The sequence below is a fragment of the Piliocolobus tephrosceles genome, chromosome 13 (assembly GCF_002776525.5).
Source record: "Piliocolobus tephrosceles isolate RC106 chromosome 13, ASM277652v3, whole genome shotgun sequence".
In the NCBI taxonomy this organism is placed as follows: domain Eukaryota; kingdom Metazoa; phylum Chordata; class Mammalia; order Primates; family Cercopithecidae; genus Piliocolobus; species Piliocolobus tephrosceles.
Window position 1 is genome coordinate 108,113,517 of NC_045446.1, and position 26,214 is coordinate 108,139,730.

The 26,214-nt window shown below is 42.9% G+C and overlaps 1 protein-coding gene across 7 annotated transcripts in view; it reads left to right on the forward strand.

The window, feature by feature from the left end:
• The first annotated feature begins 310 nt into the window (after positions 1-310).
• KMT2A (lysine methyltransferase 2A) overlaps positions 311-26,214 on the forward strand; it is a 76,790-nt gene continuing 50,886 nt past the window's right edge. For 2 of the 7 annotated variants that reach the window (XM_023208363.3, XM_023208364.3), the window contains exons 1-2: positions 311-794; positions 2,885-2,983. In XM_023208363.3, the coding sequence (XP_023064131.2) occupies positions 357-794; positions 2,885-2,983 (537 nt within the window). In that variant the 5' untranslated portion in view covers positions 311-356. The remainder of the gene's footprint in view (positions 795-2,884; positions 2,984-26,214) is intronic. The other 5 variants (XM_023208368.3, XM_023208369.3, XM_023208365.3 and 2 more) reach the window with 3 other exon arrangements.

The following is a 26,214-nucleotide window of genomic DNA, read 5'->3' on the forward strand; positions in this document are numbered from 1 at the left end:
TGCTCCGGGCTCCCGGGCTTCCTTCCCCCCTCCTTTTCCCGAGCAATGCTTCTCCCGGAGGGCGGGGCATGCAGTTATCCAGGTTGCGGGGCGGGCGGGCGGGCAGGAGGGGGCGGCCCGGGCCTCGGGATGGAGTTGCAGCGCCAGGCGTCAGAGGCAGAGGCCCGAGGCCGCTATACAGATTGCGGGGCTGGCGGGCGCGGCCCGGCGCTCTGCATAGCGGCCTGTAGAGTGCAGGCGGCCAGGCGGCGCCGAGCGGGTTAGGCAGGTTCCGGGGCCCCGTGCCCCCCCCTCCACCTCCCCGCCCCCCTGTGTTGTCGCCTCTCCCTCTCGCTGCTTCACTTCACGGGGCGAACATGGCGCACAGCTGTCGGTGGCGCTTCCCCGCCCGACCCGGGACCACCGGGGGCGGCGGCGGCGGGGGGCGCCGGGGCCTAGGGGGCGCCCCGCGGCAACGCGTCCCGGCCCTGCTGCTTCCCCCCGGGCCCCCGGTCGGCGGTGGCGGCCCCGGGGCGCCCCCCTCCCCCCCGGCTGTGGCGGCCGCGGCGGCGGCGGCGGCGGCGGGAAGCAGCGGGGCTGGGGTTCCAGGGGGAGCGGCCGCCGCCTCAGCAGCCTCCTCGTCGTCCGCCTCGTCTTCGTCTTCGTCATCGTCCTCAGTCTCTTCAGGGCCGGCCCTGCTCCGGGTGGGCCCGGGCTTCGACGCGGCGCTGCAGGTCTCGGCCGCCATCGGCACCAACCTGCGCCGGTTCCGGGCCGTGTTTGGGGAGAGCGGCGGGGGAGGCGGCAGCGGAGAGGTAAGGGGGCGAGGAACCCCCAGGTCCGGGGTCTCGACCCTCTGCGGAGCCCCCTCCCCTCCCCCATCCGGGATTGAGGAGCATCCCAATTCTGGGACCATCTCGGGGTCCCTCACCCGGGGCGAATGGCTATCCCATCTTGGGACCCCCATGCAGGGCTGCAGACCCCCAGGCGCCCCCACCCTGGGGTTTGGGCCCATCTGGCTGAGGGCGTTTGCCCCCCGCTCTCCTCCCCCTGACCCTTCCCCAAATCCCTTGGCACAGACCCCCTCGCCAGGGTTTCCCATCCCGGGACTGAACCCCTCCTCCCTTGCACAGATTACCTCATCCGAGCAAGATTCCTCCCTCCCTCCCTCCTAGAGACCTGATCCCGCCACATCCCCGCCTCCCTCTCTGGGCAGATGTGTTACTCCTAGGGCAGTTTTCCTCTCGGGCATCTCTCGGGTGATGGCCTCATCCAGGGCCACGTTCTTCTAGCCCTTGGGGATCGATGTCCCTTCCAGCACCTTGCTTTCGAAAACCCGATGAACCCTCGCCCCATCCCCGGGCCCGGTCCCTATACTGCCAGCCACTCCCCCTTCCTTCACCTCCACCCTCTACCCCCACCCCAAGCAGACAGATCCTCCCCCATTCCTCCCTACCCCACCGGGGAAAATCTCTCCTCTGCACCTTTCCTGGTCTCACCTCCTTTCCCTCTGAAGATAACGGTGATTCCTCATACAGCAGTCTCTTCCCCCCGCCCCCCCACCTCGTCTTACAGGGCTACAGTTTCTAGCCTATTGGTAGCCGGGAATTACTCTACCTTCACTCCACCCTTTCCCTCCTTTAGAATGAAGGATTAGTGGCATCTTGGAGGGGAAAAGAGTCCACTGTCCCCTAGGCTTAGAGAAGAGCAGCTTTCCACCACTCCCCCTGGAGAGGAGGCAGGCTTTCCCTCCAGCTCTGGGGAAGGGGGCCCCTGTGAGGGGAGGTGTTTGGAGGGGGGGACTGGGGCAGCATCCTCCCAGGGGAAGCAGCTGCTCTCCTACCCCACCCACTGCGCCTGAGAGCACGCAGTCTCCAACCCGAGCTCCCTCCCGCCCTTCTCTTCTCGTCATTTCATTATTGATCCACCTTTTCCTAGGCCAATCCTGGGGCTTGGAAGGGGTGGGGGAAGCCAGGTTGGGGTGAGGAGAGTAGATAAGGGACAGTTATACTTTAGTGTGGTGGCGGTGGTTGCTTTGGGATGGGAGAAAGAGGAGGACTGTGAAGCAAAGTTTTCCCTTAGAAAGGACTTGGGGTTCTCTCTGATTCTTTTAAGGAGACCCAAGGTGGATGAAGGGTCAGAGCGTTGCCCCTTCCCCATTAGTACTGGGGCAATAACGGAGTTGCTTCTATAAACATTTTTCAGTCCCCTTCAGCAAAAAGGAAAGTTGCCCAGGGAAGGGAAGTTGAGTTCAGGTTCAGCCAGTGGCGTTGCGCATTTGTTTTCCATTGGATGCAGGAGGGGGGAGTTTGAATTGTAGAGGGGGGAGAATGGCATGGGGGATGCTAGGAGGAGGAAGAGCAGCTGCTAGGGGCTGAAGCGAAGGGGGGTAGGGGGTTGCTGCTCTGGAGTGCTCTTGATTGAAACAGAAAGGGAAAGATAACAACCAGCCGTTTCCTGCGTGCTCTGCCGTTGGTGCACACAAAATATCCTGGGCAAACCCCTTGTCCCCTATTGTGCCCCGCACCCCTTTAGATTTACGGAAAGATCCTGGGAAGAAGGGGAGGGAGGAGATCCCAAGGACCCCGGCCCCTCCTTTCGAGGAGCTGGCATTTTTTGGTTGTTAGTCTTCCTGCCTCCTTTTTTTTAATCGTTTCTAAGGCAGCCCGATCAGGAGACTGACAACAACCCGCCTTCTGACAGAGCAAGGAGGACATGATGGGGGCGTGTTCCTTGCTATGTAGCTAGCTGCAGCGTCCCCTTTCCCTGCCTCTCTCTGCGCTATCTCCACCTCCTTTTCCCAGCCTTCAGAAGGCAGCTGCAGTCAGCAGGGTTGTTTGAGACTATTTATTGGTTGCTGTAGATTATTATTTTTTTTTGAAAGGCCAATTCTGTATTTTTTAAGCTAACAACACAGATCCCATGTAGTTGGAGAACCAAAGGCCACATACATGACAAAAAGACTGAACCGTTCAGGTTACTTGCATGGAGTTGGTGCTTAAATGTGAGTTGATTTTGCTTTTTTAAAAGATACAGCAGCAAAAAAAAAAAAAAAAAAAAAAAACATTTCATTTATTTTCAAAATTGAGACTTGCCTGGTTATATGTAGCATTTTAGCGCCGTGTATATTTGAGTTTAATAAGAAAGTCTCTGTTAGGAGAAGTTAGTCCATTTTAAGGGGATCCTGAGAAGCATTTTTCTTGTTCAGTATGCTTATTTATTTTGTACTGAAGGACCAAATGTTATCACATATTCAAAAGCAAAGTTTTATGTTGACAGCTTCCAATCATAGTTTTTCAAGAGACTGGTTGGAAAGAGAGCCACCTGGATTCAGGGACCTAATGTCTGGGCACCAGAATATTTTATCTGTTGGTCTTTGACAAATCACTTTTAAAGTTTTAATCGGGCTGAACGTTTTCTTACCTACTGGCATTATGAGATAATTGTAAACTAGTGTTTTATTTTGCTTAACACTAGTATATAGTGTAAAGCCTGTCAAGGAATTGCAGTTACTTCAAATTGGATCATATTTATAAGGGGTTTTTGTCTTTAAAACTTTTTCCTGAACAGTAGTTGCTGCTTCGTTATGAGAAGAGTAGTTGACTCCTTACATTAAACTTGAGTATTTTTTCTGACTTGGACTTGAATGAGCTCTGTTCCATGGGTAGGCTTTTTAAGTGGTGTTTGACGCAATCCAATGTGAGTTGATGGTATGCATTGAGTAGCGGTAAACCTCTGACCTGGTAGTTTTCATTGTAGAAGCCAAGCATATATATATATATATATATATATATATATATATATATTTTAACATAGCCTTACTAATCAACGATAAACTTCCAAAAGGGAAGTTTAGGTTCACCCTGGGCTGACATAGAATTCTAAAGATTGCTTCTCAGAACTCACTCATGGCTCTATATCAAGTCTTATCTGGATTCATGAAGAAATGGTTATATGATCCAAAATGATTCTAACCTCTCTAAACTCTGGTTCGCCTTCAGTGAATAATGACTATAACTTGCCTCTAACAACACCTGTGTTAATACTTCTAAAACTAGGTAACAGGAACTTCCAGATGACTTTGTTGTTTGAACTCCCTTAGCCATAGGAGACTTGTCCTTCACTGCTGCTGGTTCCTGACTTCCTTTGTATGACAATTAGGAAGTAGAATTGAGGTTCTGTTTTATTGAGCACTGTAAGAAATCAGAGGTCCATTTCTTTTCTTTCCCCTTCCCTCTGTAGTGTCAGTATCCCATTTTTCTAAGGATTGTCTCAGGTAATGTTCATGTTACTGTACTTTGCCATCTAAATAAACATAGTATAGCAGCACCCTTTCTGTTGACTAGAAGTTAGGCTGTTGTAATAATAAACCCCTGAAACAGTATATTTATCAGTAACTAGTCGTTGTTTATTAATGTCATAATCCGGTTACCTTCCCTACTACTTCACAAAATATTAAAAGCAAAATTTCCATCTTGATCATAACATAACAAACTTTAATTAGATACAAATTGAAACTGAGTTACAGCATTGGTGTGTATTTGTTTTCACTCGAAATTGCAGTTTAGTTCATGTGGACTGAGACAGGCTTTTGGAATGGACCTGAAAAGATAGTACTCCTGCAGGTGAAAGGTAGTAGGAGAGTGTTTGTGATTTTTTTTTTTTTTTTTTTGATGTTTACTGATCACGTATGTACCAAGAGTGGGAGCTGCTCCTTCATTGCCTTCACAGCTAATCCTAAGATTGGCAGAAGGTAAATGAAGGAGGGAACACAAGTACAGTGGAGTGCACTAAGCCTCTGAGTAGAAGTCAGTGGATGTGGGCTCTCATCTCCGTTACTGAACAGTTACGAGACCCTGGGCAAATTCACTTTTAACCTTAAATTTCTGATCTGTAAAATGAAAAGTTTGGACTAAATAGCTCATGAATCTGTTCGGTGTCAGTATTATGATTCCTTTCTGTTGTATTAAATTTTGGGTCAGATCAGAATTTCTTATTCTGAGTTCATTTCAAGAGTCAGAGTCAAGTGAGACAATTTGGTAATTTTTGTTTCTTTTTGAGTCAGGGTCTCACTATGTTGCCCAGGTGCGTCCTGAACTCCTGATCCTCCTGCCTCAGCCTCCTGAGTAGCTGGGATTCTGTTTGGTAATTTTTTTTTTTTTTTTTTTGAGACGGAGTCTCGCTCTGTCGCCCAGGCTGGAGTGCAGTGGCGCCATCTCGGCTCACTGCAAGCTCCGCCCCGCGGGTTCACGCCATTCTCCTGCCTCAGCCTCCTGAGTAGCTGGGACTACAGGCGCCCGCCACCGCGCCCGGCTAATTTTTTGTAGTTTTAGTAGAGACGGGGTTTCACTGTGTTAGCCAGGATGGTCTCGATCTCCTGACGTCGTGATCCGCCCGCCTCGGCCTCCCAAAGTGCTGGGATTACAGGCGTGAGCCACCGCGCCCGGCTGGTAATTTTTAATATCAGATCATACCTTTTCCTGTATAACTGGCATAATTATTAGGAGGAGAAATTTCAACTTGGAAATTTTTCATTGTGTGGAAAAAACATAAGGACTTTGGTGAAGTTGACCAGTTTCATTTATAAGAAAAATGAGGATAAAGTTTTTACACCTAGTTCTGAGAACCTACAGAATCCCAGGCATTATCTGGTGTTTAGAGGCCCTTTTGTTTGGCTAAATGTGTTTTCATTGTTGTGAATGCCAGACTATCCAAAAGAGAAGTTATTTTCAGTCTAGGGGGTGTATTCCTTTAGGTGTGTGAAGTTTGAATGAAAAGAAAAATTCAGGCCGGGCGCAGTGGCTCAAGGCTGTAATCCCAGCACTTTGGGAGGCCGAGACAGGTGGATCACGAGGTCAGGAGTTCGAGACTATCCTGGCTAACACGGTGAAACCCCGTCTCTACTAAAAAATACAAAAAGCTAGCCGGGCGAGGTGGCTGGCGCCTGTAGTCCCAGCTACTCGGGAGGCTGAGGCAGGAGAATGGTGTAAACCCGGGAGGCGGAGCTTGCAGTGAGCTGAGATCTGGCCACTGCACTCCAGCCCGGGCGACAGAGCGAGACTCCGTCTCAAAAAAAAAAAAAATTCAATACATCAATGTATTTATAAACTGAAGTGATAGTACCTACTTCATAGGAAGTAGTTACTAATATATTCTGAAATGGTTTATACTGAGCATTAGAAATTCAGTCTTTAGAACTTTTCTTCCTCTGTGACTGAAAACCAGATGACATGTCCCCATCTTTCACTTCCATTTAATTATCTTAAGGCACATACTCTGGAGGAAATCATCATTCACACAACAGTGATCTATCGTCTTATTGGAAGTTGAGAGAAACTATTCCCATCTTGACTTAATTCTCATTTCTTTGTTCACCTTGGAGCTATCCTTCCGTAGGGCAGCTGTGCAGACTCTATACCAATTGCCTCCCTTACCCTGTGGCTAGAGGGGGTGGCAACAGTGCTTTGCTTGCTCAGAGGCATAACAGACTGCAGTGCCTCTCTCTTTTGGAAACTCGCTGTGTTTTAATTGTAGGTCTCCTAATTAAGATCTCTTTGTGCCTGCCCACATTCCACTAGCGTTGGCACAGAACTTCAGCTTCCTTCTAGCACTTAACTGAAGGCCTTCAATCGGGCCTTTTGTGAATATCTTGTCTCTTTCCATTCTTCCTCTGCCAAGGTGGAGGGCCCAATGGCATAGACCTTTGAGAAGGGGGAAGCTTTGTGACTATCACTACTTTGGGAGGAATTTACTCAAGGATTGCTGGGATGGGACCTTCCTTTGTTTGCATATGTTATTTTCAGGGATTAAGAAAGGTTAAATTACTAATGAGTCTGGCATGACATACCTACATTTTAATCAGATTCTTAACCCTGTAGGCACTAGTAGGAAAGAGGATGCCACAGAGTTCACTGTTACAAAGTATTTCCTTGGATCTTATCTAGACTGGTTTATGAAGCTTGATGACTAAAATATTGTCATGGAGTAAATCTCAGACTTGTGATTTTTGTGGACTCCGAGGTTGTTGAAGACAAGACAATCAGATGAAATTATTGATTGCTCCTAGATTGTGTCAGCTTTGAGACACAGACTGAATTAAAGTTAGCTTTGAGATCTGAATTAACTTTTGATTAGAAAGACTTTAGGAGGTTCTGGAAATTGTTGAGTTAATTAAGAATACCCTTGTAGGCTCCAGTATTTCTTGAGAAGTTCAGGAATTGTCTAGGCTTCTAGAGTATTTTCAGAATAAGATAAAATAGCTTTTCTGGAAAAAGTAGTTTGACTTTAGTTTCCAGGACCTTCCTATTCAAAATACAGTATGTTCTTTACTAGATCTACATGTGGCATGCTAGAGAAAATGCTACCTTTTATTAAGAAAAAGGAATCTTAAATCCTTTACCTGGACCCAGATGGCTTCATTGATCACATCAGTATGAGGTTACGCAGACAAAGGGCTATTTTTGTTGTTGTTGTCATTTCATTGGTTGTTGAAGAAGGCCTGGAAGAAGGAAGTACAGGATCTTTTATGGCATGCATTAAATAAAGCTGGAGGCCTGCACTCTTATACCTGAGTGGGTGGTTTTATGGCCTAATTCTCTAATTGCTGGCATTTATGACAGTGTGGATGCTACTGGCCCTGTGGCTGAGGTAGATTATGCTGGGAATAGGGAGAAAAAAGGGGTCCTTTTGTTAGCCTTTTCATTTTCCCCCTCAATAAAGTCTCTGAGAAAGCCCCGAGGAAATACAGAGACACTTGGACTGAGGGAATGATTTCCCATAAAATGGTTCTTTATGTTTTTAAAATGATGAGCTGCTTTTCTTGACCTATCCAAAGAAATCCATACCACCACTGTTAAATATTTCAATGAGTTTTTTACCTTGTCAGGTTACACACCAGGGGAAGCCAACCATGAGACTGTAGCTGCTGCCAGACATTTGCTTCTAAAGACTTAAGACATTTGAAAGAAGAATTTTGTTATGTGATTTGTAATTGTTGTGGATGATATAAATCCCCTTGAAGGATTAGTCTAAAACTTCTAAGAGGCCAAGCTTGGTTTAACTTTCAGATGTTGAATTGAACGTATTGCCCTAATGAGTTTTAGTTTTAAGGAAACAACAAAGATATGAGTTAGTTGGCAGTTTTCTGTGCAGTGTATGAAAATTCCCCTTCCCTTGAAATGAGTAGTTGTTTTTCTATTTGACAAATAGACTGAAGGGATTTCCCCAGATATCTTACCTTTAATTATTGCTACAGCAGTAACCTGTGAGGTACCATTGGGTAGCATCTGTCCAGTGGCATCTATTGCAGGAGATGGAGTTTTTCCATATATAGTATTTTGTCCGTTTTCTTGCATTTCTGGTTTTGTGTTTTGTTGGAATGTTTGGGTGTAGATGTTTTGATGTCTTTCAGCCAAAAAAGCTATGACATACTGTTTTAGAGAGATCCATTTGTATTATCTATGCTTTGCTGAAGCATCATTGTTTCATTCTCATTTTACAGCATCAATGTAATGGTAGCTTTCTGTCTTGAATTAGGAGAGTGATATTACTTGCGAGAAGTGGTTTTAGAGAAAAGTTTTTTTCTTTAGGCTCTCCTTTATACTATCTCAGTTCTAAAAACTAGGGAGAAGTTAATTGTTATCTCTAATAAATATCCTACACCTAGAGAAATATGTACACCTGCCCATATTCAACCTCTGCCCATCCATGAGGATTGACCACTTTTTAGATCAAACACAAACATTGTCCCTAGATTATTGCCTTTAATTATAAGCAGTAAAACCTTGTGGATAACATCTCTTTAAGCTTAGCTAATGAGGAAATCCTTCTGTAATCTCTTTGGCTAGGATTTTTTATTTGTGCATATTTAAATGCCTTTACAGAAGAAAGGGAGAATCTCATAATCTAATCTGAACTGGTGTGAGATAGTATAGCACAGTAATTAAGAGTCGTTAAGACCACGGGCTCTGGATTTAAACTGCCTGAGTTCAAATCTAAGCTCAGCCATCTTGAAAAAGTTTTTTTTGTGTGTTTTGTTCATTTTGTTTGCGACAGGGTATTGCTCTGTTGCCTAGGTTATAGTGTAATGGCACAAACATTTCATTTCAGCCTCAACCTCCAGGGCTCAAGCAATCCTCTTGTCTCAGCCTCCTAAGTAGCTGGGACTGCAGGCATGCGCCACCACACTCAGCTAATTGTTTTATTTGTTGTAGAGATGGGGGTCTCACCATGTTGCCCAGGTTGGTCTTGAACTCCTGGCCTCAAGTGGTCCCCCCACCTCAGCCTCCCAAAGTGTTGGGATTACAAATGTGAGGCACTGCACCCAACCAGAAAAGTTTTTGGACCTCTCCATGCCTCCATTTCTTCATTTGTAAGTCAGGGGTACTCATGCTTCATAGCCTTATTATGAGGCTTAAGCGAGATCATGCATGTAATGTAAGCACTTAGCACTTTGCCTGGCACATAGGAAGCCCTAATTATTAGAACCAAGAGATTGAAAGGAAAGCAGGGTTATAATCTTTTTTTTTTTCATCAAAATAACTGGTTTTTATTACATTGAGTTATACCTGTATATGTATGCATACATACACCTGTTTGAGTGCTATAATCTTAGAATGTTCTTGATATTAGTTTGAGTGTCAAGTTCTTCTATAAGCTAGGTAGAACCAAATTGAAGGCCAGCCACCTATCTTGGTAACAACATTAGTGTCCAACTAAAACATATTAGAGATAAGGCAAAAAAGAAGAAAGAGAACAAGATGGTAAATAGGCAGGTAAGACACCAAGGAACACAGTGCCTCCATGAGTTGCTCATTATCAGGCCAAGGCAGCTATAATGGGATTGCTACCTGTTGTCTCTATAACTAGTGTTCCTGATCTTTTTATGAGGACAGCACTTGGTGGTTCCTTACAACAGCTCTGAGGCTCTTCAGGGTACTTAGGCTCCAGGTTCAGATCCATTAGTCTATACTTGGTGACATTTGTTCTTAAGTGTCAACTTGAGGAGAATGAGTGCTGGTCTACAGAGATCTATGCAAGTAACCATTTAATTATAGAAAAAATGCTGAATTGTAGGTTGCAATTTCTGAGGGTTGGAACTTGAGCAGAATGGTCAAAAGCAGATTAGAGTTTAAGGGTAACTAGTTAAGAGTAGTGTGTTTAAGGAGGAAAAGTACAGTTTTGGGCCGGGCGCAGTGGCTCACGCCTGTAATCCCAACACTTTGGGAGGCCAAGGCGGGAAGATTGCCTGAGGTCAGGAGTTTGAGACCAGCCTGGCTAACATGGTGAAACCGTGTCTCTACTAAACATACAAAAATTAGCTGGGCGTTATGGCGGACACCTGTGCTCCCAGCTACTCGGGAGGCTGAGGCAGGAGAATTGCTTGAACCTGGGAGGTGGAAGTTGCAGTAAGCCAAGATTGTGCCACTGCACTCCAGCCTGGGCAACAGAGCAAGATTCCGTCTCCCAGAAAAAAAGAAAAGTACAGTTTTGCCGTACTCTCTTTAAAAAAAGATTTGCAGGCCGGGTGGGGTGGCTCAGTCCTGTAATCCCAACACTTTGGAAGGCCGGTCAGGAGTTTGAGACCAGCCTGGCCAACATGGTGAAACCCTGTCTCTACTTAAAATACAAAAATTAGCTAGGTGTGGTGGTGTGCGCACCTGCAATCCCAGCTACTTGGGAAGCTGAGGCACGAGAATCACTTTAACCCAGGAGGCAGAGGTTGCCGTGAGCCAAGATCATACCACTGCATTCCAGCCTGCAGGACAGAGTGAGACTCTGTCTCGAAAGAAAGAAAAGAAAAGATTTGCTATTGCTAATGTACTCAATACACCATCAGAAACCATCAATACACCTCAGAAACTGAGGCACAGACAAGTTAAGTAATTTTCTTTACGTTATATGGCTAGTAAGTGGCACAGCTAGAATTTAAATCTGAACCTACATCTGCTTGAAAGTTGATTCTTGCTCTCTACACTGTGCTATCTTTAAGTCCTTTCTCTTCCCACTCCCATCCAATCAATTTCTGAGTCTTGTCCATTATATTATTGTAGTGTTTCTTTCCTCTGTCCTTGCTGTTCTGTTCCTGCTGTTCTAGTTTAAATTTCCATTACTTTTGGATAGTTTATTGTGGTAATCTTCTCATTGGTCTTCCCACCTATCTTTTCACCCTGCACAGTGCTACACAATGTAATGGTTTTCTTAAATACAGATCTGATTATGTCACTTTATTCCTAAAATCCTTTGGCTTCTCACTGAATATAAAATTTAAGATTCTCAGCCCTGTATGATCTTGCTAGCCTGTATGTCTAAATTTTGAACCGTGTCTCCTGAATGTACATTGTTACTGCTTCAACCACATTGGACTACTGAACTATTAGATATTCTCCACAGTCTTTGTTTATCTGCCTTTGTACCTTTGCTAAAGCCTCTCCTTGCCTTAAAGTCTTTCCCATTTTGACCTGTCTTGGGCTTATTATTCATCTCCCATGGTTCAACTCAGATCCCCAGATCCTAACTCTTCCATGTTTTCACAGATTGTACTGCTAGTTGAAACTCAACTTCTTTCTTGTTTTCTTTTTGTGTTTTGTACATTACCCTTAAAGAATTTAACCCAGTATACCTTATGTTGTGATACTTTTGAAATGTGTCTTTGTCCCATTAGATAGTGACTCTCTAACTTAAGACATGGGCCATTTTTAAGTCATCATTTATGTTTTATGTTTTTTATAATGGTGACTTTTTATATAGTATTTGTTGAATTGAAAATCTGATCTACATATAAATTTTAGGAATACTTTGCTAGGACACATTACATAAACTAGGAGAACTTAAGACTACGCACAGAATATTTGGACTAATCATTAAGAAATACTAATTTAAGTATGGCAAAGGAAACCATAGTAGCCATGATGGGACATTTTTGTAAAGGTACTGATTGGGTTTTGAAAGTGATGTTAAGGTATCCTGATGGAATGGCATTATCTTTTATGTAGATAATACTTAGCACTGATCATCCCCTTACTTGAGTGTTGTTTCCATTTCTAGGTTCCTCAACTTAAAAGGGATGAGGAGACCTTGGAGACGGTTCTGAGGAGACTCAAAAGATGATTATATGATTGGAAGTCAGTCCTATGAGGAAAGGTTGAGAGAATGAAAGGTTAAGAGGCAACTTAATAACTCTTCAAAAAACATGAATGGATCCATTATTAGGAATGGTAACCAGCGGTTTCCCAGCTCCACTGACAGCAGAATAAGAGAAAATAGGTTTAAACTGAAATAAGGGGTAGTTGTGTAAAGAACTTGTTGGTAATGATGGTTGTCATTATAGTCATGATAAAAAGGTTGCCAAAATAATTTTATTATCTTCTCTGGAAGTATATTTTAAAAGTACAGTCCTGCCTATATATGTATAAAATGACCTCTCAAGCTACCTTTTCCTTCTGTGAATCAGTAAATAAATTCTTATTCAGCTCCTCGAAGCAATAATTACTTTTCAGTAGGAAGCTTCCAGAGAAATTTCTTTATGAAGTAATGGTTTTTGTAGTGGCTTTATAGGAGAATAAAAATTTTGTAAGTGGAGCTAAGAGAGAAATCTTAAACATCAAGAGAAACCAAGGAAAACAGTAGGTGTGGTATCAATATAGGAAACAAATAAGTATTTGTAGCTTTTATGTTCATTTTCAGTTGTCATTTAAAAAGGTATGGTTCAGAATAGCTCTTGTTAAGGCTGTCACTGCTTGTGGATACATAACAAATGCTTATAAATCATTTCCAAACTAATATAAGTTTGCTTCGTGTTAGTATTATAAAAGCCTCTGACCCTTGGCTTTTGAGGCTATGTAGAGGGCTTGCATCACTCAGAATGAAACCTTTTTAGATATGTTGGGTTGCAGAAAGCATTTCCTGTACAGTCAGAATGAAAACTTGAATTGGGATTATTCATGTAGATTACCAAAAGTCTAGGCAGAGCTGATATTACCACCAGCCAGTTTTCCTACTAACTCTTAACTCCAAAACCTTCATTGGGTTATTGAAGCTTTAGGACTTTTGAATTTCCTACTGGAATTGTGTATGAATTCCTTCTTTCAAGTGAACTGATACTAGATTTAAGATTAGTTGTATATCTTAAGTATTTTTTAAGTTGCATATAATAAATAGTCTCTACTTTTAACTAATCTCATAAAATGCCTGTAGTTCATAGGTGAAGCTGGATTGTTGCAGGAATTCTGCAATTGTTGGCAAAGTGAAGGGCAGTTTGACTCCTTAATTATAAAGTTGGATGTCATTTGAGAAACTCTGGGAATTGGAAGTAGAACGAATTCATACTTTCCCTATAACTTTTAATTGCTTGTCATACATTCAGTAAACAAGAGATATAAAATTCAAAAAACTGCTTGTATAAATTCAGAAAATGGGATTATAAAAGCAAAGACAATTTCTCTTATGATTCTTTGTTCTACTTGAGAGATTCAAGTGTTGGAGTAATAAAAAATACCAGGGACTTTCTTTTTTTTAATAGGTTAATGCCACCTAATGTGGGCTTCTCAGAATGTGATGGCAAACTTCCAAATATGATGTGGTAGCCAGAAGAGACCAACTGGTTTTACAAAATATTAAGAACACAAAATTTCCCAACTCATATATTTGAATATTCCTAAAAAATAATAAGTCAAAATTGTGTTGGTGGGCTGGGCACAGTGGCTCACAAGTGTAATACCAGCACTGTGGGAGGCTGAGGTGGGAGGATTGCTTAGGGCCAAGAGTTCAAGACTAGCCCGGGCAACTTGATAAGACCTGATCTCTACAAAATAAAAATTTAAAATTTAAAAAATTAGAAAAAAAAAAACAAAAACAACCACGCATGGTGGCCTGCGCCTTATAGTCCCAGCTACTCGGGAAGCTATGATGGGAGGATTGCTTGAGCCCAATGGGTTGAGGCTGCAGTGAGCCATGATCATGACACTGCACTCCAGCCTGGGCAACAGAGTGAGACTCCGTCTCAAAAAAAAAAAAAAAACCCAAGAAAAAAATTGTATTGGCCGACTTGGAGGCTTCGGTGTTATTTTGCCAAGAAGAATGTTCATTTTTGTCATCTAATTTTACACTGCTCCTTCAGCAAACTGACTTTACAGAGAGATAACCCTGTTTACCTTTAGAAGGAAGGAAGTTGTGGATTCCTCAGTGTTACTCTCGTTACTGTTGGTCATTCAACAGCCCATCTTCCCAGAAGGAAAGATGTAACATGACTTTTGCACCAGGATAAGAACAACAAACGGAAGAAAAAAACTGAGTTTTATAGTAGAAGTTTGTAGTTGAAGGAGAATGTAGCTCAAAATGAAGTTAACCACTTAAACTTGTCATATGGGGGATCAAAATTTCTTATAATAAAAAGAACCATATCTGAAAATAAAGTTGGTGTTTGTTTAATTTTTCTAGCCTATTCAAATCAATCTGGTCATTTATGGTACTTTCCTATTAGAGAAAAATAAACCCTGTGATTGTGATGTTTAACTTAATTTTCTACAGTGAATCAGTTAAGTGGGCTTATTTTTTCTGCTTTAGCAAGTAGATACATCAGTTCAGACTTGGAACCTGAGGAGTCTGGGAATACACATTTCTTGAGTTTTTTTAATAAAGATTCTGCAGAATAATTTGGGGCATTGCCAGGAATCAGAATAGTTTACTATCTGAAGTAGTGCATTCATTTTGCTGTTTTTTTTTTTTTTTTTTTTAAGACAAATAAGCTACTTTATGACTACCTCTTCTTCTGAAGCAGTATGGGTGGAGTTCACCTGTTGCATTTGCTTTGCTGTTTTCAGCATCTTTGCTGCTTGTTCTTGTTGACATGGAGTGGGGATGACGGGTAGTACCTATTTCTCTAGTTACAAAGTGAGTAGCATTTGTGTTTCTTAGGTGACAGTTGCTAGGTAGAATTGAATTAAATATTTGAAAACTGGACTTCATTCTTGTGTGGGTGAAATTTTTACCTTCTGTTGTTATTGAAGAACAGAGAATTATTGTCTTGGCGCTCTTTAATCCTAAGTGACCTTTTTGTGTTAACGTTTCTCAATATCAGGCAGAGATCATATTTATTTATTTATTTATTTTTTTTTTTTTTGAGGCGGAGTCTCGCTCTGTCACCCGGACTGGAGTGCAGTGGCCGGATCTCAGCTCACTGCAAGCTCCGCCTCCCGGGTTTACGCCATTCTCCTGCCTCAGCCTCCGGAGTAGCTGGGACTACAGGCGCCCGCCACCTCGCCCGGCTAGTTTTTTTGTATTTTTAGTAGAGACGGGGTTTCACCGTGTTAGCCAGGATGGTCTCGATCTCCTGACCTCGTGATCCGCCCATCTCAGCCTCCCAAAGTGCTGGGATTACAGGCTTGAGCCACCGCGCCCGGCTAGAGATCATATTTAAACAGTTTAAATCTCTTCCTATCTGTTATGCATTCAAATAATCATTGTTCTCTTGATGCACCAATAACCAGAGAGAATCTGCCCTTGTTCCTACCCCTGACAATCTGTTCATAAGAGAATGTGATGTCAGTTCATTAACAGCTACATTTCTTGACTGGTGGAATTTCATTAACCATTTTGGCTTAAGAAGTTTGCCCCTTGATGTCTGTGTATTTGACTATGCTTGGGTATATTATACTTTTCTTACTGATTGAGCAGCATTATTTTTATATTCTGCTTTTGGAAATTATTTACAAGTATCACTGCATTTTTTTTTCTACTGCAAATAATGAAAAGTATCTGCAAAGAGGCACATCTTCCTAAAAATGGCCATCATAAATATTGCATTACAAAGTAAGAAATAAAAATTGAAAAATCTAATTCATCTTTCAAAGAACATCTTTTGTATTCTAGGCAGATGACAGCTATTGGGGCTCTACCACTGGAGATGTCCCTTCCCTCATGGCACTTGCTATCTAATTCTTTTTTTTTTTTAAGAGACAGGTTTTTGCTCTTCCACTCAGGCTGGAATGCAGTGGCACAAACACAGCTCACTGCAGCCTCAAACTCCTGAGCTCAAGGGATCCTCCTTCCTCAGCCTCCTGAGTAGCTGGGACCATAGGCTCACAACACCATGCCTGACTAATTTTTAATTTTCTTTTCTTTTCTTTTTTGAGACAAAGTCTTGCCCTGTCACCCAGGCTGGAGTGCAGTGGCGCAAGTTCAGCTCACTGCAACCTCCACCTCCTGGACTCAAGTGATTCTCTTGCCTAAGCCTCCTGAGTAGCCAGGACTACAGGCGTGTGCCACCACACCTGGCTAAATTTTTGTGTTTTTAGTAGAGACAGGGTTTCACCATGTTAGCCAGGCTTGTTCTCTAACTCCTGACCTCAGGTGATCCACCCACCTTGGCCTCCCAAAGTGAATTTTTTTTTTTTTTTTTTTTTTTGTAGAAATGGGGGTCTCACCATCTTGTGTAGCTGGTCTCAAACTCCCAGGCTCAAATAGTCATCCTGCCTTGACCTCTCAAAGTGCTGGGATTATCGGTGTGACCCACCATGCCTAGCCTCTCATTCTTTTAATGAGCTCAGCTTAAAATATAGCAGGAATATAAGTATTCACATTTTTATTTTAATACTTTGCAAGATACTTTGGAAATTGATAATATGAAGGTTGAAGCTTTCAGAACTAATGTTAACAGAATTGTCATTGGAAGCAATTCACCTATTCTTCATTTACGGATTTAGTGGTTCTTGAGTCAGTTGTCTTATACCAAGAATGTAATATGTGAATCAGGAGGGTTTTTTTTGTTTGTTTGCTTTTTGTTTTTTTAAGAGATGAAGTCTCACTATGTTACCTGCGCTGGTGGGCAGTGGCTGTTCACAGGCATAATCATCATGTATTAAAGCCTTGAACTCCTGGGCTTAAGCGATTCTACTCCTTCAGCCTCCCAAGTAGCTGAGACTACAGGTGCACACAACTATGTCTGGCTCTGAATCAGGAGATTTTAAATGTTCTCAAAGTATGTAATAGCTTTTTCAGCCAGGCATGGTGGCTCATGCCTGTAATGCCAACACTTTGGGAGGCCGAAGAGGAAGGACTACATGAGCTTAGGAGTTCAAGACAGTCTGAACAACATAGTGAGAGCCCTTCTCTATAAGAGAATAAGAATAACCAGGCATTGTGGTGAGCACTGTAGTCCCAGCTCCTCTGGAGGCTGAGATGGAAGGATCACTTAAGCCCAGGAATTGGAGGCTGCAGTGAGGTATGATCATATCACTGCACTCCAGCCTGGGCGACAGAATAAGATGCTGTCTCAAAGAACAAAACAACTTTTTTCCCTCCTGTTAAAATGGAATTTAGATGTGACTACATACTCTGCTGCCTTCTACAATCAAAGAAGTGCCGCCTTCTTTTTTTTAATTTTTTTTGAGATGGAGTCTCACTCTGTCGCCCAGGCTCGAGTCCAGTGGCGCCATCTTAGCTCACTGCAACCTCCGCCTCCTGGGTTCAAGCGATTCTTCTGCCTTAGCCTCCTGAATAGCTGCGATTACAGGCACACGCCACCACGCCCTGCTAATTTTTGTATTTTTAGTAGAGACAGTATTTCCCCATATTGGCCAGGCTGGTCTCGAACTCCTGACCTCGTAATCTGCCCACCTCGGCCTCCCAAAGTGCTGGGATTACAGGTGTGAGCCACCGTGCCTGGCTGAAGTGCCCCCTTCTATCTAAGGCCAACCTCTCCATTTGAGCTCTGCATTCCATCCTCTCTCATCTAGTCAGGGTTATACCTGCAGTTATCTCTTCTCTCCTGCTGCGTAGGCAATTTCTCTCTCACAACTAGATTGATCCCATCACCATATAAAACTATCTGCTTTAATATAATCCTTCTTTAAAAAAACGCTTGACCCCACATCCACCTCTAGCTACTACCTGATTCTTTTCTCCCTTTTCACAACAAAACTCCTTGAATGTGCTGTGTGTAATTGCTGTTTCTACTTTCTCACCTTTCCTTCTCTCCCCAACTACTCCAGTTGGGCTTTTATCCCCATGATGCCTCTGAAGTAGCTCTTATCAAGGTCCTCAAGGAGCTCTATTTTACCAGATTGAATAGATAATTCTCAGTCCTCATCTTGTTAAACCCTTTGGCAGCATTTGAACCAGCTGACCACTCCCTTCTTGGATTTTTTTTTTTTTTTTTTTAACATTGTACTCACCTGTTTTTCTTCTTAACTCATTGGTTGTTAATTTTCAGTATTCTGTATGGCTCCCTCCTCTGCTTAATTCTTCCTGAATGTCTGAGATTCCCAGGAGTCTACTTTTCACTGCCTTCTCTGTCTACACACTCTTCCTAGGTCATCTCATCCAGGCTTCATCTATACGCTGAGAACTAAGAAACCTTTTGCTCTAACACTAATGACTTCTCGGAGTTCCAGGCTTGTATAGCCTGCTGCCTATTTGATATTTCCATTTGGCTAATATTTACTGTGTGTTTATTGTGGGCCAGGCTATATTCTGAGCACTTCACATGAATTATCTCACCTAACTTTCATGACCGTTGTCTGAAGTATCACTACTATTCCCATTTCATAGGCAAGGAAACACATATACATTGAAGCACTTGGATGCCTAATAGGTATCTCATACTTACCATATCTAAAAAGTCTTGACTTTCTCCCTCAAACCTTTTCCATTCCCAGTCTCTTCGTTTCTTAATTATTCCACCAAAAATCCAGTTGCTCAGGCCTAAGATGTAAGAGTTATCGTCAGTTTCTCTGTTTTATTCACATCCCACATCTATCCCATCAGCAAATTCTGTCTGCATTATATCCAAAATCAGCTCTAAATTCAACTACCTCTCAACAACTTTGCTACCAAAACCTGAGAGTCTCCCATTATAGTCTCTTGGTTGGACTTGCTTGTGTTACTGCCTCACTAAAGTTTGTTCCTCACATAGCAACAGTAAACTCCGGTATCAAATCCTATTCCTTCACTTTAAACCCCTCTGTGTCTCCCCACACTGCTAGGGTAAATCCAGATTCCTTACTATGGCCAACAAAGCCACACGTAATCTGGCCTCTGGTCAAGCCTACTTCTCGAGCACTGTCTCTTCTCATTCTCATCCATTCTGCTGTGCAGCCACACTCGCCTTTTTCTGTCAGGCATGCTGTGCCTGTTGCTGTCTTGCGGCCTTTGCACTTGCTCTCAGGCTAGAACACTGCTCCACCAAGGTCTTTTTATATGTCTGACTTTGTCTCATTTAGGTCTAACCAGGTTTGGCAAGTTTTTTTCTGCAAAGGGCCAGATGACCTCTGTTGAAACTACTCGACTCTTGTTGTAGTGCAAAAGCAACCATAGGCAATACAGATGCTCCCCAACTTACGATGGGTCTACATCCTGAAAAACCCATAAATCAAAATTGTCATAAGTCAAAGATACATTTAATACACTTATAAGCTCATCGTAAAGTCAAAAATTGTAAGTCAAACCATTGTTAAGTCAGGGACCGTCTGTCCATCAACAATTGAACCTGGCCATGTTCCAATACAATTTTATTTATGAACACTGAAATTTGAATTTCATATAGTTTTCATATACACAAAATATTCTTTTGACTTTAAAAAAATGACTAAAAGTTTTTTAAAATTTTAATTTGCAGAACAAACAGGCGGTGGGCCAAATTTAGCCCGTGGCTCATGGATTTCCAGTCTTTGGTAAACCATTACCTTAGAGAAGCCTTTCCTGACCACCCTAGTGAACATAACCCCACAACTAACCCCTCCCCACCCCCTACTCCTGTCAATTCTTATTGTCCTAATGTCTTTTTTCTTCTTAGAGATGGGGTTTCACCCTGTCACCCCGGTTGGAGTGCGGTGGCTCAGTCAGTTCACTGCAGCCTCAAACTCTTGGGCTCACGTGAACCTTCTGCCTCAGCCTACCTGGTAGCTAGGATTACAGGCGAGAGCCACCATGCCCAGCCCCTAGTGTCTTTTATTTATTTGTTATATGTTTTATTTTCTGTCTCTCCATTAGATTGTAGCTTCATGGGGCAGGAATTTTGTTCTTTACATGTATCTTGAGAGTCAAATAGTACCTGGCAATACCCAGTAAATACTTATTGAATGGTTGAATGACAGTCATATTTGAATTATGCCTGTAGCCTGCTATCTGGTCCCCCTTTTTTTAAGTCTTTCTTACTCTAGTTCATTATATATACCATTTCCAGAATAAACTTTACAGTTAATGCCTTCTCTACATTTGAGAACCAATGCTAGCAGTTTGTGTTCATTGCATTCACTTTGACCATACCATACTAGAATTAACAAGGTTCTGATATTTCATTTGTCTTATATCTTGGCCGTACTGTGGCTACCCCTTTTGAGCCTAATCAGTTTTTACCAATCCTCCAGTCCTTGCATCTGATTTTCTTCCCACCTCTCCATCCCTTATTATTATTATTATTTTTCTTTTTGTTTTGAGACAGGGTCTCGCTCTGTTATCCAGGCTGGAGTTCACTGGTGCAGTCATGGCTCACTGCAACCTTGACCTCCTGGGCTCTGGTGATCCTCCCATCTCAGCCTTCCGAGTAGTTGAGACTATAGGCACAAGCCACCATACCCAGCTAATTTTTGTATTTTTTGTAGAGATGGGGTTTCACATTGTTGCCCAGGCTGGTCTTGAACTGCTGGCTCAAGCAAGCTGCCTGCCTCAGCCTCCCAAAGTGCTGGGATTATAGGCATGAGCCAGTGTGCCCAGCCCTGGCTACATTTTTAATACATTTTTAATTATTTTGTAGATATGTCATCTCCCTGTGTTGCCAGGCTGATCTCAAACTCCTGGAATATCCCACTGCCTCAGGCTCCCAAAGTGCTAGGATTATAGATGTGAGCCACTGCACCTGGCCTCTCCCTATTACTGTTAATCAGCCATTGCTCATTACCTTCATGATCTATTTCCTTCAGAGCTGCATTCTTTAAAACTTTTAGAGCCATGCATAGTGGCTAATGCCTGTAATCCTAGCACTTTGGGAGGATTGCTTGAGCTCAGGAGTTTCAGACCAGCCTGTGCAACATAGTGAGACCTCGTCTCTACTAAAAATAAAAAAAAAGAACCTTTTTTTTTTGAGACAGAGTCTTGCACTGTCCCCTGGGCTGGAGTACAATGGCATGACCTCGGTTCACTGCAACCTCTGCCTCCCGGGCTTAAGCGATTCTCTTGCCTCAGCCTCCCAAGTAGCTGGGATTACAAGCACCCGCCACCATGCTCAGCAAATTTTTTGTGTTTTTAGTAGAGACGGGGTTTCACTATGTTGGCCAGGCTGGTCTCAATCTCCTGACCTCACGATCCGCCCGCCTTGGCTTCCCAGAGTGCTGGGATTACAGATATGAGCCACCGTGCCCGGCATGCCTGTATGTTTCTAAGTATATAGGTATTCCTCAGAGCTCTGCCATCTATCCTCCTTTTCTCTCAGTACTATATTTCCCTGGGTGATTGAATTCATACACAGTTTCAGCATTCATATATTCATTGAGTCAGATGTGTCTTCTTCAGATCATTATACCCTTTAGACAACGTGGATAAACATTTCAAATTCAGACGTCTGAAATGATCTCTCTTCCCACTCCTTTAAACTTGTCTCCTTTCTGTGTTCCCAGTCTTAGTAAATACCACCATAAACCTAATCAACCTAAGCCAGACATCCACAAGTGTTTTATTGATTCTTTGCACTCCCTTAAACCTTTATATCAAAGTCTTGTCCATTTTGCTTCCTATTGTCTATAGGATCTGTCCTTTTCCCCTCAATCCCTGTGGCCATTACCATCATTTTATAACTGTTCTTCCTGCCTCTACTTCTCCACTGCTGTCATAGCTTTTGGCAGCAAAAATCCAAATTTAATCATGCTTCTCTCCTACCTGAGTCACTAATAGGCTATAGCCTTCAGGATGAGGTCTACACTTCCTCAAAGATAAACTTCAAACTCATGAAGGAATATAAGACCTTTCATGATACACCTCCTGCCTTTTATTTTTATTTATTTTATTTATTTATTTGAGACAGTCTCGCTGTGTCACCCAGGCTGGAGTACAGTGGCACGATCTTGGCTCACTGCAGCCTCTGCCTCCTGGGTTCAGGCGATTCTCTGCCTCAGCCTCCTGAGTGGCTGGGACTACAGGCTCCCACCACCATGCCCAACTAATTCTTTTTGTATTTTTTTAGTAGAGACGGGGTTTCACCATGTTGGCCAGGCTGGTCTCAAACTCCTAACCTCATGATCCGCCCACCTTGGCCTTCCAAAGTGCTGAGATTACAGGCGTGAGCACCACGCCTGGCCGCCTTTTTTCCCCCTCAATATCTTCTGCCCCTTTCCCATATCAGCTAAGGCCTCAGTCATATGGAACTGTTTTTAATTTCACTCCATACCACATTCTTTTGTGCCTCTGTGCCTTTGTATGTGTTATTCTCTCTGCTTGCAGTACACTCCTCCCCCACCCCCCACCAGCCTTATCATCCTTTGAAAGATTAAGTTTTCATCCTCTCTGCAATGGCTTTCCTGATCCTTTCTCCCTGACTGGGTTAATTGTCTTTCTGCTGTGCTCCTCTAGCAGTGTCTTCCTCTAGCATAGCAGGCAACATACTATATTTCATTAATTTACTCATCTGTTTTTAAGACTAGCAGGTCCTTAAAGATAGAAGCTGTCCTTTATCTCTGTTTTCATACTGTAGCCTAGTACTGGCCGATATATATTTTAATGAGTGAGTGAATGAATGAATTGGTACAGTCTCTTCCCAACCTGAGGGCATTCTCCCTATGCATTTTTTTTAGATGCTTTAAAATTTATTTTATTTTGTTTTATTTTTGAGATAGGGTCTCACAGTGTCACCTAGCCTGGAGTGCAGTGTCTCAATCACAGTTCACTGCAACCTGTATCTTCTGGACTTAAGTGATTCTCCCACCATAACCTCCCAAGTAGCTGGGACTACAGGCATCCACCACCACACCCAGTTAATTTTTTCTATTTTTTGTAGAGAGAGGGTTTCACTATGTTGGTCTAGAACTAGGCTGGTCTAGAACTCCCGGGCTCAAGCCATCCTCCCTCCTCCACCTCCCATTGTTATGATCTCAGGTGTGAGCCACCTCGTCCTTTCCCTATGCATTCTTAAAAGTAAGAATCATATTATGTAATTCTTTGAAGTCCTTCAGTAATTTCTACTATAGTACTATTACCACAGTAGGTATTTAATGTTTTTAAAATCAGTTTATTGAATGTCTTTTATTTTCATTTTACAAACATTTATTGGGTGCCAAATTTGTGCTAGATATTAGCAATACAAAAATGAATAGGGAAACTGTTTCTATCCTCAGAGTACACACTCTAAAGAAGACAAATGTGTGAACACATTTTAAAAAATTCCTTCTGCTAATACGAGTAATTATGTGAGCATGTCTTTAAAGTGCGACATTAAGACCTTGGTATTTTAAAGCTCGTAGCAGTAGCCACAAGGGGAAAATGTGCCAACTGAAGTTATAGCTACCTGGAATTTATTCCCAAAGGGGAAGTGATGTTTTTAAACTTGTCGCTGCCAAGATGCACAATTTGCCTCCTGGATATTTCTTCAACTTAGTTGTTTAGTTATAATTTTGTTAGTTCTCCTGTGGGCTCCTCGTTTGATTGAATGATATATAATGATACCAAAAACTAGAAGCCTTCAAAACAAAGTATTTCAAAAAACAAGTGCATCAGGAGTGATTTTGATACTGTCTATGGTGTTGATGTTATTTTCAGTTGATTCATTGAAATTAATTTTGCAATTGAAGGAATTTGATTTTTCCAACTCTTTTTTTCTTTTTTTTTTCTTTGAGACAGAGTCTTGCTCTGTTACCCAGGCTGGAGTGCAGTGCACGATCTCAGCTCACTGCAGCCTCTGCCCCCTGGGTTCAAGTGATTCTTGTGCATCAGCCACCCAAGAAGCTGGGATTAAAGGCATGCACCACTACGCCCACCAAATTTTTTATTTCAGTAGAGACAGGGTTTCACCATGTTGGCCAGGCTGATCCTGAACTCTGGCCTCAAGTGATCCATCCACCTCAGCCTCCCAAAGTGCTGGGATTACAGGTGTAAGCCACCATGCTAGGCCCTGATTTTTCATAAGACTAAAAATTTTAGAGACAGAAGAATGCTAAGATCCAGCTGCTAAAGGGCATGTTTGAGATGCCTACCACTTAATTAAGTGCTGTGAAGTACCTAGGAGTCTCTTGCTAGAAAAGGAATGTGAGGATATGAGCAAAGTCATCCTAGGCTGTATTCATCTGAGGCCAGGAGTACTGGAGCTTATTCAGTAGAAGAATTCTCAAAGTAGCTCTGGAGCCTCCATCTTAGCCTGGTAGGTAAAGAACTCTAGGCGAGTGATTTTTGCTCTGACTATGGTATATTGAAAATAATTTTTTTTTTTTTGAGATGGAGTCGCTCCATTGCCCAGGCTGGAGTACAGTGGCGTGAGTTACTGGCGTACTGCAACCTCTACCTGACCCCCGACAACCCCCTGCCCTGGGTTCAAGCATTCTACCTCAGCCTCCTGAGTAGCTGGGATTACAGGCAGGCACTACCATGCCTGGCTAATTTTTGTATTTTTAGTAGAGACAGGGTTTCACCATGTCTCTGGTCATGCCAGGATGGTCTCAAACTCCCGACCTCAAGTGATCTGCCTGCCTTGGCCTCCCAAAGTGCTGGGATTACAGGCGTGAGCTACCGCACCTGGCCCAATTGGGAAGAATTTAAGGGAGGAACTAAAAGCTATGCATTTTAGTTGGGGGTAGGGAAGAAAACATTGCAGTTTATCAGTTGAAATTTTATCAGATCAGCCGGGCGCGGTGGCTCAAGCCTGTAATCCCAGCACTTTGGGAGGCCGAGATGGGCGGATCACGAGGTCAGGAGATCAAGACCATCCTGGCTAACACGGTGAAACCCCATCTCTACTAAAAAAATACAAAAAATTAGCCGGGCGAGGTGACGGGCGCCTGTAGTCCCAGCTACTCGGGAGGCTGAGGCGAGAGAATGGCGTAAACCCAGGAGGCGGAGCTTGCAGTGAGCTGAGATCCGGCCACTGCACTCCAGCCTGGGCGACAGAGCGAGACTCCGTCTCAAAAAAAAAAAAAAAGAAATGTTATCAGATCAGTGGTATTACTAGAAACTGTGTCACATCTAATTACTACAAATAATTTAGGTCTTGATTGCCTAAACTCTAATTTTTAGCTCTGGAGTGCCTAGTTATGATACTGAGGAATGGAGATATACATTGCCATCCTTTGAAAGAATTTTGAAATTTGAATATTTCTCCATGAACCATATATTAATATAGGAGGAAGAATGAGCTAATTTTTTTTTTTTTTTTTGAGATAGGGACCTGCTCTGTCACCCAGGCTGGAGTGCAGTGGCATGATCTCAGCCCACTTCAACCTCTGCCCCCGAGGCTCAAGGATCCTCCTATCCCAGCCTCCCTAGTAGCTGGACCACAGGCGTGCACCACCACACCCAGCTATTTTTTTGTATTTTTAGTGGAGATGGGGGTCTCACCATGTTGCCCAGCCTGGTCTCGAACTCCCTGAGCTCAAGCAATCCACCTGCCTTGGCCTCACAAAATTCTGGGTTTATAGTCATGAGACACCACACCCAGCCTTCAAGATTTAAGCAAAATTTTTTATTCCAGAATATGAATTACATACTATTTTATCCTTCGGTAACATTGTTTTTTTAGAGACAGGATCTGGCTATGTTGCTCAGGCTGGAGTGCGGTGGATTTACAGGTGCAACAATAGGGCACCACAGCCTTGAACTCCTGGTCTCCAGTGATCCTTCTGTTTCAGCCTCCCAAATAGTTGGGACTACAGGTGCATACCACCATACCCAGCTATTCTTTAGTGACATTTTAATGAGACTGAATTTTAAAAGGAAGACTGAAATTGCACACTGCCTGTCTGCCTTAGATACTTCTTGGGAGCAGGAATCATGTCTTATTCAATGTTGTATCTGGAACATATAGCCCTAGGGCAAGTGTATAAATGTTTTTTGAATGAACAAATGAATTAAATATTGCTTTGCTTGAAAAGTTGTCTTAGTAGTACATAATTTCTTGAAACACAGAATTTCATGTATTTTTAAAATATACCTTATATTTTATACACAAACATTATGTGTAATACTTATTTGGGGTTCACTTAGGTTCTCTTGTGAGAGAAATATTCCTATTGCTTCGTCACTCACAAAAATAACTGGCCACTAAAG